This window comes from Callorhinchus milii, unplaced genomic scaffold, assembly GCF_018977255.1.
Source record: "Callorhinchus milii isolate IMCB2004 unplaced genomic scaffold, IMCB_Cmil_1.0 Scaffold3, whole genome shotgun sequence".
In the NCBI taxonomy this organism is placed as follows: domain Eukaryota; kingdom Metazoa; phylum Chordata; class Chondrichthyes; order Chimaeriformes; family Callorhinchidae; genus Callorhinchus; species Callorhinchus milii.
In genome coordinates, this window is record NW_024704744.1 from 52,457,116 (window position 1) to 52,470,381 (window position 13,266).

At 39.5% G+C, this 13,266-nt stretch overlaps 1 protein-coding gene and 1 non-coding gene across 6 annotated transcripts in view; one reads left to right on the top strand and one right to left on the bottom strand.

Moving 5' to 3' along the window:
- The window catches only part of cdk19 (cyclin-dependent kinase 19), a 70,808-nt gene that overhangs the window by 23,231 nt on the left and 34,311 nt on the right, over positions 1 to 13,266 (bottom strand). For 4 of the 5 annotated variants that reach the window (XM_007893969.1, XM_007893968.2, XM_007893970.1 and 1 more), the window contains exons 5-6: positions 5,052 to 5,109; positions 3,687 to 3,818 (exon numbers count right to left, since the gene is read on the bottom strand). In XM_007893969.1, the coding sequence (XP_007892160.1) occupies positions 3,687 to 3,818; positions 5,052 to 5,109 (190 nt within the window). Of the gene's footprint in view, positions 1 to 3,686; positions 3,819 to 5,051; positions 5,110 to 8,847; positions 8,898 to 13,266 lie in introns of those variants that run through there. The other variant, XM_042333231.1, reaches the window with a different exon arrangement.
- Positions 4,410 to 4,481, top strand: trnap-ugg. Its single transcript has one exon. It is a non-coding gene; the product is annotated as a tRNA-Pro (tRNA).

Here is a 13,266-nt window from a genome sequence, read left to right on the forward strand (position 1 = left end):
GAAGATGCTGTCAGCGCCCGAGGTATGGAGACACTGACGGGAGCCAAGCAGGAGAGCCTCGGTCTTGTTGACATTCAACTGTAGGAAATTAGCTCTCATCCAGGACTTGATGTCTGATAGGCAGTCTGTGAGGACAGCAGTGTTCCTGAATCGAGGATGTAGGTAGAGAGGTAGAGTTGGGTGTTATCCGCATACATGTGGAAGTTGACCCTATGTCTGTGGATGATGTCGCCAAGCAGGAGCATTTAGATATTGAAAAAGAGAGGGCCAAGGACAGCCCTGAGGAACGCCACATGTGAAGGTGCGGGGGCTGGAGGAGAAACCGTTTGTGGAGATGAAGTGGAGACGGTGGGAGAAGTAGGAATCGAACCAGGCAAGGGCAGGTCCGCGAAGACTGAGCCTCGGTGTAGGAAGATAGAATGGTCGAAAGCAGCAGAGAAGTCGAGGAGGACAAGGAGGCAGAGAGAGCCCTGCTCTCAGATGTTCAGAATGTTGTTAGTGACTTTGACCAGGGCTGTTTCCGTGCTGTGGGTAACCTGATTGGAAGGGTTCAGAGAGGGAATGGCGGGAGAGGAAAGAGCGAAGCTGGGACGCGATGACTCGCTCTGGGGCCTTGGAGAGGAATGGGAAGTTGGAGTTGGGGTGATAGATGGGGAGAGTAGGGATGGGTCCAGGGAAGGATTTTTGAGGAGAGGATGGGAGTGATGACAGCTGTTTGTAGGGGGGTGGGAATAGTGCCAGTGGATAAGGAGAGGTTGATAATGTTGGTTAAAAGAGGGGCTAGGAGGCGGAACTGGGAAGTGAGAAGCGGGGTGGTAGTGGGGTCAAGGGAGCAGGTGGTGGGCTTCATTTTTGAATAGGGTTAGAGACAGGGAGAGTCAGAGGAACACAGAGAGAAAGAGAGACAGAGAGATAAAGTCATAGTTGGCTCTTTTATAATGTTTTGCTAAGAAAGCGGCCGTTGAGATATAATAATAATCTTTACAATTAATTGATATAGCGCCTCATCACGTCGATGAGATGTCTCAAAGCGCTTCACAAATATATTGTAAAGTGGGTTGACTGTATATTTTTTATGGGTGAAACACAGCAGCCAATTGCTCACACCAGTGTCTCACAAAACAGTCGTGGACTGAGTGACCAAATTATTATTATTGCTTATTTTTGATTATGATTACCCCTCAATCGACTAACAACTGGGTTCCTACTCACAGCCAGGTAAATAGAGGCATGTGGAGTAAGGAAACTTGCCTAAGGTTTCGCCCTGCCCAGGAATCGAATCCAGGTCCTCGGTTTGTGAGACTAGTGCTCTAACCAATACGGTACAGGATTCCACGTATGACCTAGCTGAACACCGCTATAACAGGGTTACTATGTATGTATTGTCTTGATTAAATGCTTGATTTAATTAAAAAGAGATAACAAAAATGGTTTTATATACAATCCAAAACACAATTTTTGTCTCTACTTTACTCTTCTAGTTAACGCCGTGAATGTCCGAGTTTTGTCATATCAGGAATATATGGATCTCTTAAGTGTTAAGAACGCAAAGTAGAAATCGCTGAAAAACAAAAGACTGAGTGGTATCTAATGCCAAGCAATCCAACTCCCTGGGGTAACTCAATTATAAATCAGTTGAGAATTAGATTCAAACTTTTGCCTAAGGTTCCTCAAATTGTTCAGTAGAGAAATGCACAAGACAGTCTGGTACTGAGCCACATAGGAGAGCAACAAGGTCCCAGATTTAATTCCTTTTCCATGCTGAGTTAGCTGATTTCAGCTGGAAGGTGAGGGAGCACTACAATTGACCTCAGTGGTTTTTAAGTAGTGTGGGAAAAAATAAATCCGCCAGGACTTTTGCTTCTGATTACCATTCAGTGATCCCTGATTACTTCAATGATCATGCCAAGTGAAAGCGCCATGCCAAGGAAAAATGGTAGCGAGTTCACCCTGCCAGCTCATATCCAGTAGCTATAGGGCAAGTATTAGGAGAGGATTTAGCTCACCTCTGACGTCTTCTTTGATTTCATCTTTTTTAAACCAGAATTGACAAAATATGAAGTTAAGGCATTAAATGTAATTCAAACTAACTGAACTAGAAATACATTTTGGGACCCCACCAGCACAAACACAGACTATAATGTCACAAATCTAGATTATGTTTAAATTACATTCAAGTGCCTAAATTGCTCCTATGAACTCATACACATTAAATCTTAAGCATGTATCACCCATATATACAGTATGCTTAAGTGCACCAAGACGCTATCCCTCGTCAAGGTCACTATATAAATGCAAGTTTTTGTATGGTCAAACTTTCCATTTTTCAGTGTTGCCATTAGGCTCATTTACCATTCCAATATGCAATAGAGAAAAATAACACTTAAGCGAATAGAATCTAATTGTTTTCCAATATGCTTCTTGCATGATATTCTTGAATTCATCACTTCAAATTGCTCTCAGCAATACCACAACAACAACAAAATTACATTTATAGAGCGCCTTTCACATCGGAAGGGCGTCCCAAAGCGCTCAATAGTCAGGTGTCGAGGCCCAAGCCTGGGGGAGGGTTGGTGAAGGGGTGAGGGAAGGCAAAGAGGTGGGAGGGCGACCAAAGGCACGATCGAAGAAAACAGACCGACCTTGAAGGAGGCAAGGGAAGAAGTGAGGAGAAGGCACCTTGGGATGAGTTCCAGAGTGTGGGGGTAGAGAGGCTGAAAGCACGGCCACCGATGGTAGGGCGGGGTGGAGCAGCCCGGAGCCTGATGAACAGAGGGAGCGGGCAAGTTGGTAGGGAGTCAGTAGGTCAGAGAGGTAGGAGGGGGCAAGGCTGAAAGCGAGGACAAGGATCTTGAATTCGATCCTCTGGGGGATGGGGAGCCAGTGGATTCGGGCGAGGGTGGGAGTGATGGGGTTGCAGAGCCTGGTGTGTGAGAGTACATGAGCTGCAGAGTTTTGGATGTTCTGCAGCTTGTGAAGGGAAAAGTTGGGAAGGCCGATGAGGAGGGAGTTCCCGTAATTGAGCCTTGATGTAACGAATGCGTGGGTGAAGGTTTCAGCAACCTGGTATGCTACCAGTGTCAGACTTGCATTTAGATCAACAACATTTACTATCAAATAGCTCAAAATCATCTCTCAACCCCCACACACAGGTCTGGAAGGACAAAATCTATAATTATGCTTCAAACAGTACAAATATTCCACATGTCCATCATTATCCTAGCAGAAATTTTAGGAAAAAATCCTGTGCAAATTGGCTACTCATTCGCCACAAAAATATTTGGCTACACCTCTTTATATCCTGTGAAGCACTTTGAGAAGTCTTGACAAAGTGATAAGGGTCCATATCAAATGCAAGGATTATTATAAATCTGTAACTCAGTGTATTATCTTAGCAACATTCATAGGCATTCCCTTTCGTAAGTATTTTGTTTTGGATAATCTGGCTGCAATAACCTTGAAACATTACTTGCAAATTAATTGTATAAATTCTCCAGTAAATGTGCAAAATTACTAATTCACAATGATAAAGAGATGTTTTTGCACAGATTGTTAGTGGTCAAAAAATATTCTCTTATTAATTGAGATAATGGAGCCTAAATTGTAGGGAATTCTTTTGGTCAGTCAACATTTAACATTTTCTGGAAAAAGGGACCAAATGCCACGTTAACCAAAGTGATACTTACCAATTGCTTTTGTGTAGTGTCTGGCTCCCAGCAGTAACTCTGGTGCACGATACCAAAATGTTACCACCACTGGATCCAAATCAGCCAAAGGTTTCAGTGGAGAGTTAAAGAGTCTGGCAAAACCCATGTCAGCTGGAATTCAACAATACATTTTGTATTACCACACATTACTGGCTGCATTATTTAATCATCATCAAACAAATAATATCAAACATATTTGTATTTGATATAGACAAATAGTTTGCACAGTATTAGTGTGTATTAGCAAAAAAATTATCTAGCTTGCTCCTTCACCATCTTTCAAATGAAATTATCCTTCATATGGATGAGTACATCCACAGGCGATTTGAAAACCTACCAGTAACATAAGTCCCGTTAGATCTTTTAAAATGGCAAAGTATTCCTAATGCCAACCCCACCAGTGAAACAGAATTTTTAGCTTAAGTAGTAATAAAAAAAAGCATGAAGACTTTTAATTTATTTTAAATGTAAAAATTCCATAAAGGAGTTTGAATCCCATTATGGCAAAGCTTGTTTTCCCCTTGGTAAAGCCTCTCAGGCATCATCAAGTCTCTGGTTTCTCATCCAAATAGCCGTACTTTAGGCCATCGACTGGTTAATTTGATTCTGGGCATCGTAACAGAGTTTAATGGGGTCTTCACCCAATGTCCACACTTTATAATAGAGGGCACTGACTAACAATATTAGTTTGTAACAACGTGGAGTCCTGTAGCTCAGTGGTTAGAGCACTCGCTTTGGAAGCGAGAGACCTGAGTTCAATTCCAGGCAGGACGAAACCTTGGGCAAGTTTCCTTACTCCACACACCTAATAATAATCCCAAAAAACAAAACAATAATAAATTGGTCATTTTCAATCTACGACTGTTTGTGGGACATTGCTGTGTGCAATTGGCTGCCGCGTTCGCCCACAAATATACAGTCAATTTACTTTACAGTATATTCTGTGAAGCGGTTTGAGACGTCTAGAAGACGTGAAAAGCGCTATATCAAATGCAAGGATTATTATTAATAAGGAATAAAGACCCTGGTTGAATTTGATCCTCTTTAGTCCAATGATGTTGAGACTAATTACAATTCACTCTTCCCCACCTCTGCATTGCTACAGTGGTCAACACTAAATGTGAAGAGCAGCAATCAGAACTGGAAAATTCTGAAGTTCAGTCTTAATTTGGTTTCTTTCAAGAACTGTGGAAAATAGCTTCCAAATGAATACTGGATTTGAGAATTTTCCACAATTTGTGCACCTAGAGACAAATGGTTTTACAGGCTAAGATTAGGTGGAATTTCAGGCCTCAGATAAATAAAAGGTTTTAGTTGCGATATGTTTGAAATAGCAATATTTACCTATTTTCACCCGTCCTCGTTCTGTCCCTTCCCCCATTACCAAGATGTTAGCTGGTTTCTGGAAAAAAAAGTTAGAGGCGAATTAAAATTTCTTGACTGAGGTACAAGCTGTAAGCAGGAAATTTTAATGACATGTATTTATATTTTACGTTACTGCGATTTAAAGAATAACTACATGTATTAGACCTAGCGTTGCCTATTGGAGACACCAACACATTTCTCACAATTTCTCATTGTTAACCATACTGTGAAAGTAAGGTTTGGAGCCAAGGACAAACTTAAGAGGAAAGAAAAACTGGAGTGAAACTTAAATGGGTCAATTACTGAACACTTTCTAGCAGCAGCTGGAGAGTACCATTGGCAAAGTTCCAGATGTCTCCCATCTATTCTCTTAGCTGGGAAATGTGCAATGTAAGGACAATGCCATCGGAAAAAGTGCTTTAAACTGCTTTATCTGCAGTGTGGTCATGATGACTCAAGAGACTTTATTTCTGACCGTTGATTGCCTCACAGCCAAGGTCTGGTGAGAAAAGGAACAAATAACTAGGTACTTAAACAACAAATATTCTACTCCGATGATAAGATTATTGTTTCAATGGGCTGATGCTTCTCAAAATAAATAATGACTTCTCATTCCTGCCTTGCCACCAAGTCTCATGCCTTGCTACCAAGTCTTTTCTATGGGGAATTTCTTGTGAGTTACGCTGACTCACAAGACCTCAGTTCCGACTTGGAGCTGAGATGGCATAAGTAATTTACAGGGCATCTCCGCTTTGTATGTGGTGAGGTGACTTTTCCGAAAATCAGCTACCAGAAGCATTATCGTTTTCAGGAGGAACTTTTTTAAAATCCAATAAGTCATTTTTATTGTGATAAATCCCATCAGAACATATAATGAAAAGATCCCTAATATTAGAGATCGGAGTTTGATGGACCTCAATGGTGTTAGGTTTTCTTTCTCTCACAATATGGGCATGATTTCACAGAACATCTTTCTAAACTGTAGTAGCAGATAACATTAGCAACAGTTTACTGAACAAAATAAATATTCTACACTGATAGTTCTTGACCAACTTGTACAAAATATAAGGTATTTTATGTTGGTAAGAGTGAGAGCCATAATGTTCATAGTCAGATTATTGTTAGAATATATTATGTTAAAATGTAGTTTAAGATCAAACAAGTTAATGCAGCGTGGCATTAAATAATTTAAATGTTTTTTGGCAGGGTTAATTTTTGTCCTCAAAGCTAGGGTCTGGAACAACGTTACACTTTTGGCATCACCAAGCATCAGCATAAAGTATTTTCAGGTTAGAAAACAGGTAAGCTGTATTCATTAAAGCTCTCTGTTCCCTGCCCCATAATGTGGTTTAAACCAAACTTCAGAATGTTTTAAAACATTTAACAAAAGAACACAAAGTTTTATTATGTAGTTTTGTATTTATTTTTTAAGAACTGTGTATTCTGTAATGCATGAATATTATAAGTTATAGCAGTAACTGGTAAGTTGCATTGATTTATTTTTAAGCACAAATAAAAGCAAACGTTCTTTACAACTGAAGCCATTTTATGTTTTACACGGAGTACACTGATTTTGATATTTTTGGATACCTGATATCAAATTAGATAAACACCTGAAGAATAAAGATATAAACCGACAAATTCCATTTGTGATTTGATTTACTTAGTATCTCAGACTGCGCAGAATTTGACAAATTGTTGAATTCAGTCTTAACTTTTGAAGCCAGTTTTCAAAAATACACAAAGAGTTTTCAAGAGCTGACACTTTTCTACAGCGAGAGATGAGTGAGTACTGTATCGTTAAAAATGCTATTTTTTCCTTAACCATAAATTAAGGAAATTCATGAACTAAGAAAAATACAACTAAGTAAAGCACTAAAGGAATTCCACACCCCCACCTCCCCATCACCCCGTCACGAGCTGACCTATGTTAAGATACAGTTCCATAGCCCAATCATGACCTCAAACAAATTCCCCATTTCCCAGCTGGGATCACCGGTTAACAATCAGATGTATTTTTTCCCCTCCTAATGTGAGGAACAAGGAGGCCAAATGTAGCAGTCCCACTACTGTCCAACTGAGATGAGCTTACTCAGCAAGGCACTCAAGAACTATTGTTAAAATACATGTGATTAACTTGTTACTGAGACTTTAATTTTAAAAGTAAACAACAACAAAGTAAACAATAACATTACAATCAATGATAGTAAAGAGAATCCAACAAACCTATTTTCAAACAATTGAACCTATTTTCTATAAAACCTATTTTGCATGTAATAATACTACTGCTTTTTGCTTACTGAATGGTTAACACTGCTGCAAGAGTAAGGAAATACACTCACCCATTTTTGTATGGAATAACATTTGTTAACATTTCCTATAACAATTAATCAGTTGAACTGACCAGTTTTGCATTTCCAATGCCTTTGATTATCATTTAATTTTTCCAAGGGGCAGTTTAAAAAAAAATGTTTTGCTAATATCTCCTGGATAAAATAAGCTGATGAAGTGAACCTCTTTCCTCACCTCTACAGCATCCAAATGCAAATCTTCTGAGTCTATATATGACATTAGCAAATTGTGCTCAACCTCACCCCATTCTGCAACCCAAGAACCCTGTTTACCATACTTCTACAGCAACAATAATAAATAATAATAGTAAAATAATCCTTGCATTTGAGAAAGCATTTTTCACATTGGAAAGATGTCTTAAAGCGCCTCACAGCATATACTGTAAATGCAGTGATAAGCAAACACGGCAGACAATTTGCACACAGCAATGATTTCCTAAGAGATCTAAAGCAGTAATGAATGTAAAAAAAACATTCTTTATTAGGAATAAGAGGTAACATGACCAATTATATTCTTAATTTCCCTCTCTTGGCAGATGGGAGGATTTTTCTTTTGTGCGAAACACTCATCAACAGAGATTAATGAATATGGTAGATTATCTGAACAGATGCAAAATGCTGAAATGGATATGCTTTAATAAACAACTCTGTCCGTCTTCTACTCAAAACAAATCCTACCCTTGAGCCGCCAGAGAATTAGAAAATAGATATGTCTACAAAAAGTCACAAGGCTTCATCAATAATTTCTTTAAATCAGAATACACAAACGATGCTTTAACATAATGGATACTATAAAAATACAAAGTTCTTTCTTTCTGCATTTATGTAAATTCCTTTTACACTGATAGACTGAAGGAAAAAATGTGGACCAGCAGCATATCAGCAGGAATAAATGTTATAATAAATTAAAAATTGATGCAACAATCCGTTGAAAATCACATTCCGATTTTCACCCATTTGATAATTAAAAGGAACATTCTCCAGGCTCCAAACAGATGTACCCAGAAGTAACAGTGCCGCAGTACATTTAATTGATTTTTGTTTGATTAGCTTAAACCTGAAGTTTTCCAATCAGTTGCACTCAAATACACAATCTCAAATACAGAAGTGATATCAGTTCACTTCTCATTCAGAAACAGAAGGATGAATCTTGTCTAATAAAGGTACAGAACAAAGAGGGAAATGTGCTGGAAGGTTCTGCTGAGAACAAGCAATGCTATTTTAATATAAACCTGAACACTCAGAATCAAATTGACAAAATGCAGTAATGTTACTTCCATTTAACCTGGATTGTAAGCAGTTTCAAATTCTTTAAAGGGGATACTTCAGGTTAAAAGCCAGTCATGGCCTTACCTTCAAGTACTCATCTGAAAAATATTCTCCCTATCTAATTTTTAAAAATAAAAAAAAGCTTAAAAGCTTACCATGCGGTGCCTGGCCTCCCAATTGGGGCTGCCATCTTTGCCACGTTTCCAAGGCTATACACTGAAACACAAAGATCATTCAATTAGCCTTGGCACTCAGCACCTTTGCTGCTCCACTGAAAGGAATAAGCAGCGGAGAATGGAGTGGTGGGACGTGAAGAAATGTCATGTTTCAGCAATTGGCCTCAGAATCAGAGCAAAGATAGCAGCTACAATCAGAAGCCCCATCTACAACAAGCAAGGTTAGTCTTCTTAATTCGCTGAAAGGAAATACTAGTAAACAGGATTTTTTTTCCAGACAAAACCAAGGTCTGAGCCTATTGCAAGGTTTTGTCCTCAAGCAATTTGTTCTTTCTCCCTCTCGTGAACGTGCTGACTGATGCTGGAGTATGGTTTCAGTAGCTTATCAATATTGCCACTCATCTGCAGACTATTTGATTGTGAGGCGTTACAGCCCGAGTCTGATTAGACCCTCATCTTACATCCACACAACTACACTTTCCAGAGTCAATAAACAATACATAGGAGGCAGAAACTGGCACATTTTTCCTTTGCTTAGTCTAGAAATACAGGCCTATTACAGGATCCGCACATCATTCTAGTTGAGACAGTGTGGACAAGATCAAATTTGGGATTGTCTTGATCTGTACAATTCATTTGCTCGGCAACCCTATACAAAGCACAACGCATTTTGGTTTATTCAGTAAGTCAGAGCCTCCTTCAGAAAGAAAATAAGGCACTTCATTTATCCTGTTATACGGGGAACCAAGCAATTCTTTAATAAGACCACAAACTAAATTAAGATTCAGAAACATTCTAGTCATCTGATGAGCACCATTCCAAAAACAAAAAAAATCTTCATTTACCATTGGTGCCATGGTCACATTATGAAAACTAGATAGCAAGGTATTACTGAAGCTTTCTTACGTTGTTTGATAACATTATCGTTCATCTACAAATACAGTCACTACACTTCACAGTAGCTTCTGTGAAGTGCTTTGAGACGTCTCAACGCATGACAAAGTGCCATATCAAATGCAAGGATTATTATTTTTATTGTGAAAAGAATTCATCTCACGACTAAGAATCAAATGATTCTTAGTCGTGTGTTGAACCCTCTTAATAAGACCCATTTGTAGGGTTGCAGAGCAAATGTTCTTTCCAATGATCAAGTTATCGAGTTACAGCGGTCCCTTGGATAGATTTTCTTGGGAATTGTAAACAGAACTGTAAATAAACATCTCTTTCAATTCTATAGCTATCACAAGCCAGATGTGGTAAACAGGATCTGAGAAAGAAACAAGCTAGTGATTTAATTACATATAATTTAAAATGTATTACTAAATTGTGATTTAAAAATTCTTGATGAATTCAGCCAGCATTCTCTGTTCCTCGCCAAAGGTCAGTTTGAATTTGTAAATTCAAAACAAATCTGCCAAAATACTATTTCAGTGAACGAATAGTATGGAACAGGTTCCCAAGGGAAACAGACGGTGGAAGCAGTAAGTGTTGATTGTTTCAAAAGCAAATTAGATAGATTTCTTTTAGGAAATAATATCGTGGGATACAGTATATAGTTTGGGACATGACATGTGAATATGATTGCCAGGATGGTGGAAGGTGAACTGGATGGACCTTGGTCTTCTTTTGTCTAGCAAATTCTTATGTTCTTACGTCATTCTTCATCTACTAATCTAACCAGTGAGAATCAGCTGACAATTTCACTATGTAGTATTTCACAGCTTGTTTTCACCAAACTTCTTTTTGGAGAGAGGGGAAATAAGCTCCTAGGAGCTGAGCTGGCTCCAAGTTGACATTCCTTGGCATAATGCTCAAATCAAGTCAATCCTCCCTGGCAGTCTCAGTAGTCCAGTTCCTGAGCCAGACAAGCCCGCAGTACTCCAGGGCACTGCTGATGACAGACCAGCCAGCTTGACTCAAATAGCACGACTTGGAGGAGAAGATCAGTTACTGAGACTCAGCTCCTATTAACCCTAAAATCCAAAGCCCTAACAAGTAAGGTGGTCCTAGCTAGACAAGCGACAGGAATCTTGCCAGAAAGCACTTTCAATGGCAAGCTGTGCAGTTATCACTGGTTAAACTCCACGAGTACCCCAAAGGAAAACCTGGTGTTCCCTTAGCTTTTTCCAACCTGCACCTAATTCTCTCTGATATTAGATAAGTAAGGTTATGTCCCTCTAGAAGAGAGTGCACATTCCATTCCAGATACAGGGACATTGCATTGTGTAGGTGGCATACAAACCCTGTCTGACTTGGATACTGTTAAGCATGGTGATGGGTTTCCTCATCTATCAGACTCCCTGCTGACTAAAAAATGTTGCAAAATCTCAAAGAGCAGCATAAAAACAAAGACTTACAAGTTGGCTTTTCATATAGTAATGAGATTGCAACAACTTGCACCCTTCCCCGGTGACGATAGACACAAGTGAAGACGCAGCTTTTTAGGCATTATTTAAAGACAGATAGAAAGGTGAAAGATAGAGAGGTACTGAGAAGGAATTCCAAAGGGATGTAGCTGCTGATTACAGTACAGATTACACAAGTAACAACACTACAAGAATGCTATCATGACATTTAGACGCATAGATATCTACAGCGCATGAGAAGGCCATTCAGTTCATTAAGCCTGCACCGGCTAACAGAACAAGGAGATCACATCAATCCCACCTCCCCACCTTATCCCCATATCCCTTCAAGGCACTCTCTTTCATATGCCTGCCTGACTCCCTCTTGAGAGCTACAATAGACACCTTTCACACCATTTATTGAATGCAGATAAATATTATATCACTATTTGCCCGACTGAAGTTAATAATAGGATAAATCCCTAACCCATGTGGAACCAGGACATATGGAGGGAATTCACTTGCTTGGCCGGTTAAATTGCCCTGAGTGTTCAGTTCCTAATCTGGACCACATTGCGTAGGATGGTGCCAGTTGGAGACTGAAGCATCTTTTTGGGGAATGCAAGAAAAAAGAATATGTCTCACTCTCCTGCAGAGATTATTTTCTTGCCCTCTTATCTTGGTTAATATGTGGGTTATAATTGAACGAGCTCTATAGAAAACGTTTGGGAAAAAAATAATAGTGCTCATCAAGCACAGTTAGTGTGTAGACACACATATACATGACACCTTCACTTACAGCAGCCTTCTTTGCTCTGCCACAGATTTGGGTTAAATCTCCAAAACGGTAGATTCTCGGAGGATCAATCTAACAATGAGTCACATGTTTACAAATTAGCTTAAATTGGGACTATGGGCCCTTTTTGAATGGCCTTTAAGGTTGCCAGGCACATCACTCCCTACTAACTGGTAACAACAGTTTGTACATTCCATCAACCTTCTAACATTTCTGTTTCATGATAAGCTGATCCAAGGTCTTTTCTTCATGGAAGACAAAGAGCAAAACTAGATTTTCTACAGCCTTATTGCTATCTGTATTATAACATAGCTTCCTGTTTGTATTCTCACAGTGGAATCTACTATACATTTCAGACTGTTGCAAAACCAGACAGAATAATGGAAATTATTTCCCCCCAATCAACTGTTTCACAATCCAAACACCATTTTCTGGGTAATATGTAACCAAGGTGCTATTTTCAATAGAGCCTATATAGGTTCTGAGAATTATAAACTCGGAGAATTATAATACAGTAAATCCCCATCTTACTGGACTCCGCGTATCCGGAATTCAGTACAAGCCGGATTCAAAAAATATATTTTTTAAAATTTGCACTGGCCCGCAGGCATGTAGACTCCCGCCGACCCACCCTTTCACACCGAGCAGCCTCACCAGGCTTGCTGGCCAGAGATATTGACTTTGACTCAGACTGTTTGAATCCTGCAAGTAGCAGATAGTTTATTTGCTATCTTCTGCTCATGGAACTCAAACAATTACACTGACGGTACCGACATTTATGAAAAAGGCTGGTAAATGCCGGTATCGTTATTGCAATTATACTTTGCTAGAAATTCCAGCTCACAAGACCGGATCTCCTCCGTCTTCCCGATGTGAAAGGCGCTCTACAAATGTAATTTTGTTGTTGTTAATGGTGAGCTCAGGGTTTAAGTGTAATAATAATAATCATCCTTGCATTTGCTGTAGCACTTTTTACATCCTGTGAAGTGCTTTAATATCTCAAAACACTTCACAGGATTTACTCCAAATCAGAGACAGGAATGCAACCAACTGAGCTAGGCGGACACCTGACAATGATAAAGCCTCAAGTATAAGCCTGGCTCAGTGGTAGCAGATTGCCTCAGAGTCAGAAGGTTGTGAGTTCACTAGACTAACACCCTGCTTGCGGGTGTTAGTCTAGTGAACCCACAACGTTTCCCTCCACAGGCTGTAGCTTATTGAGAACTCATGTCATTGAGAGGTCATGTCCTCTCCCAT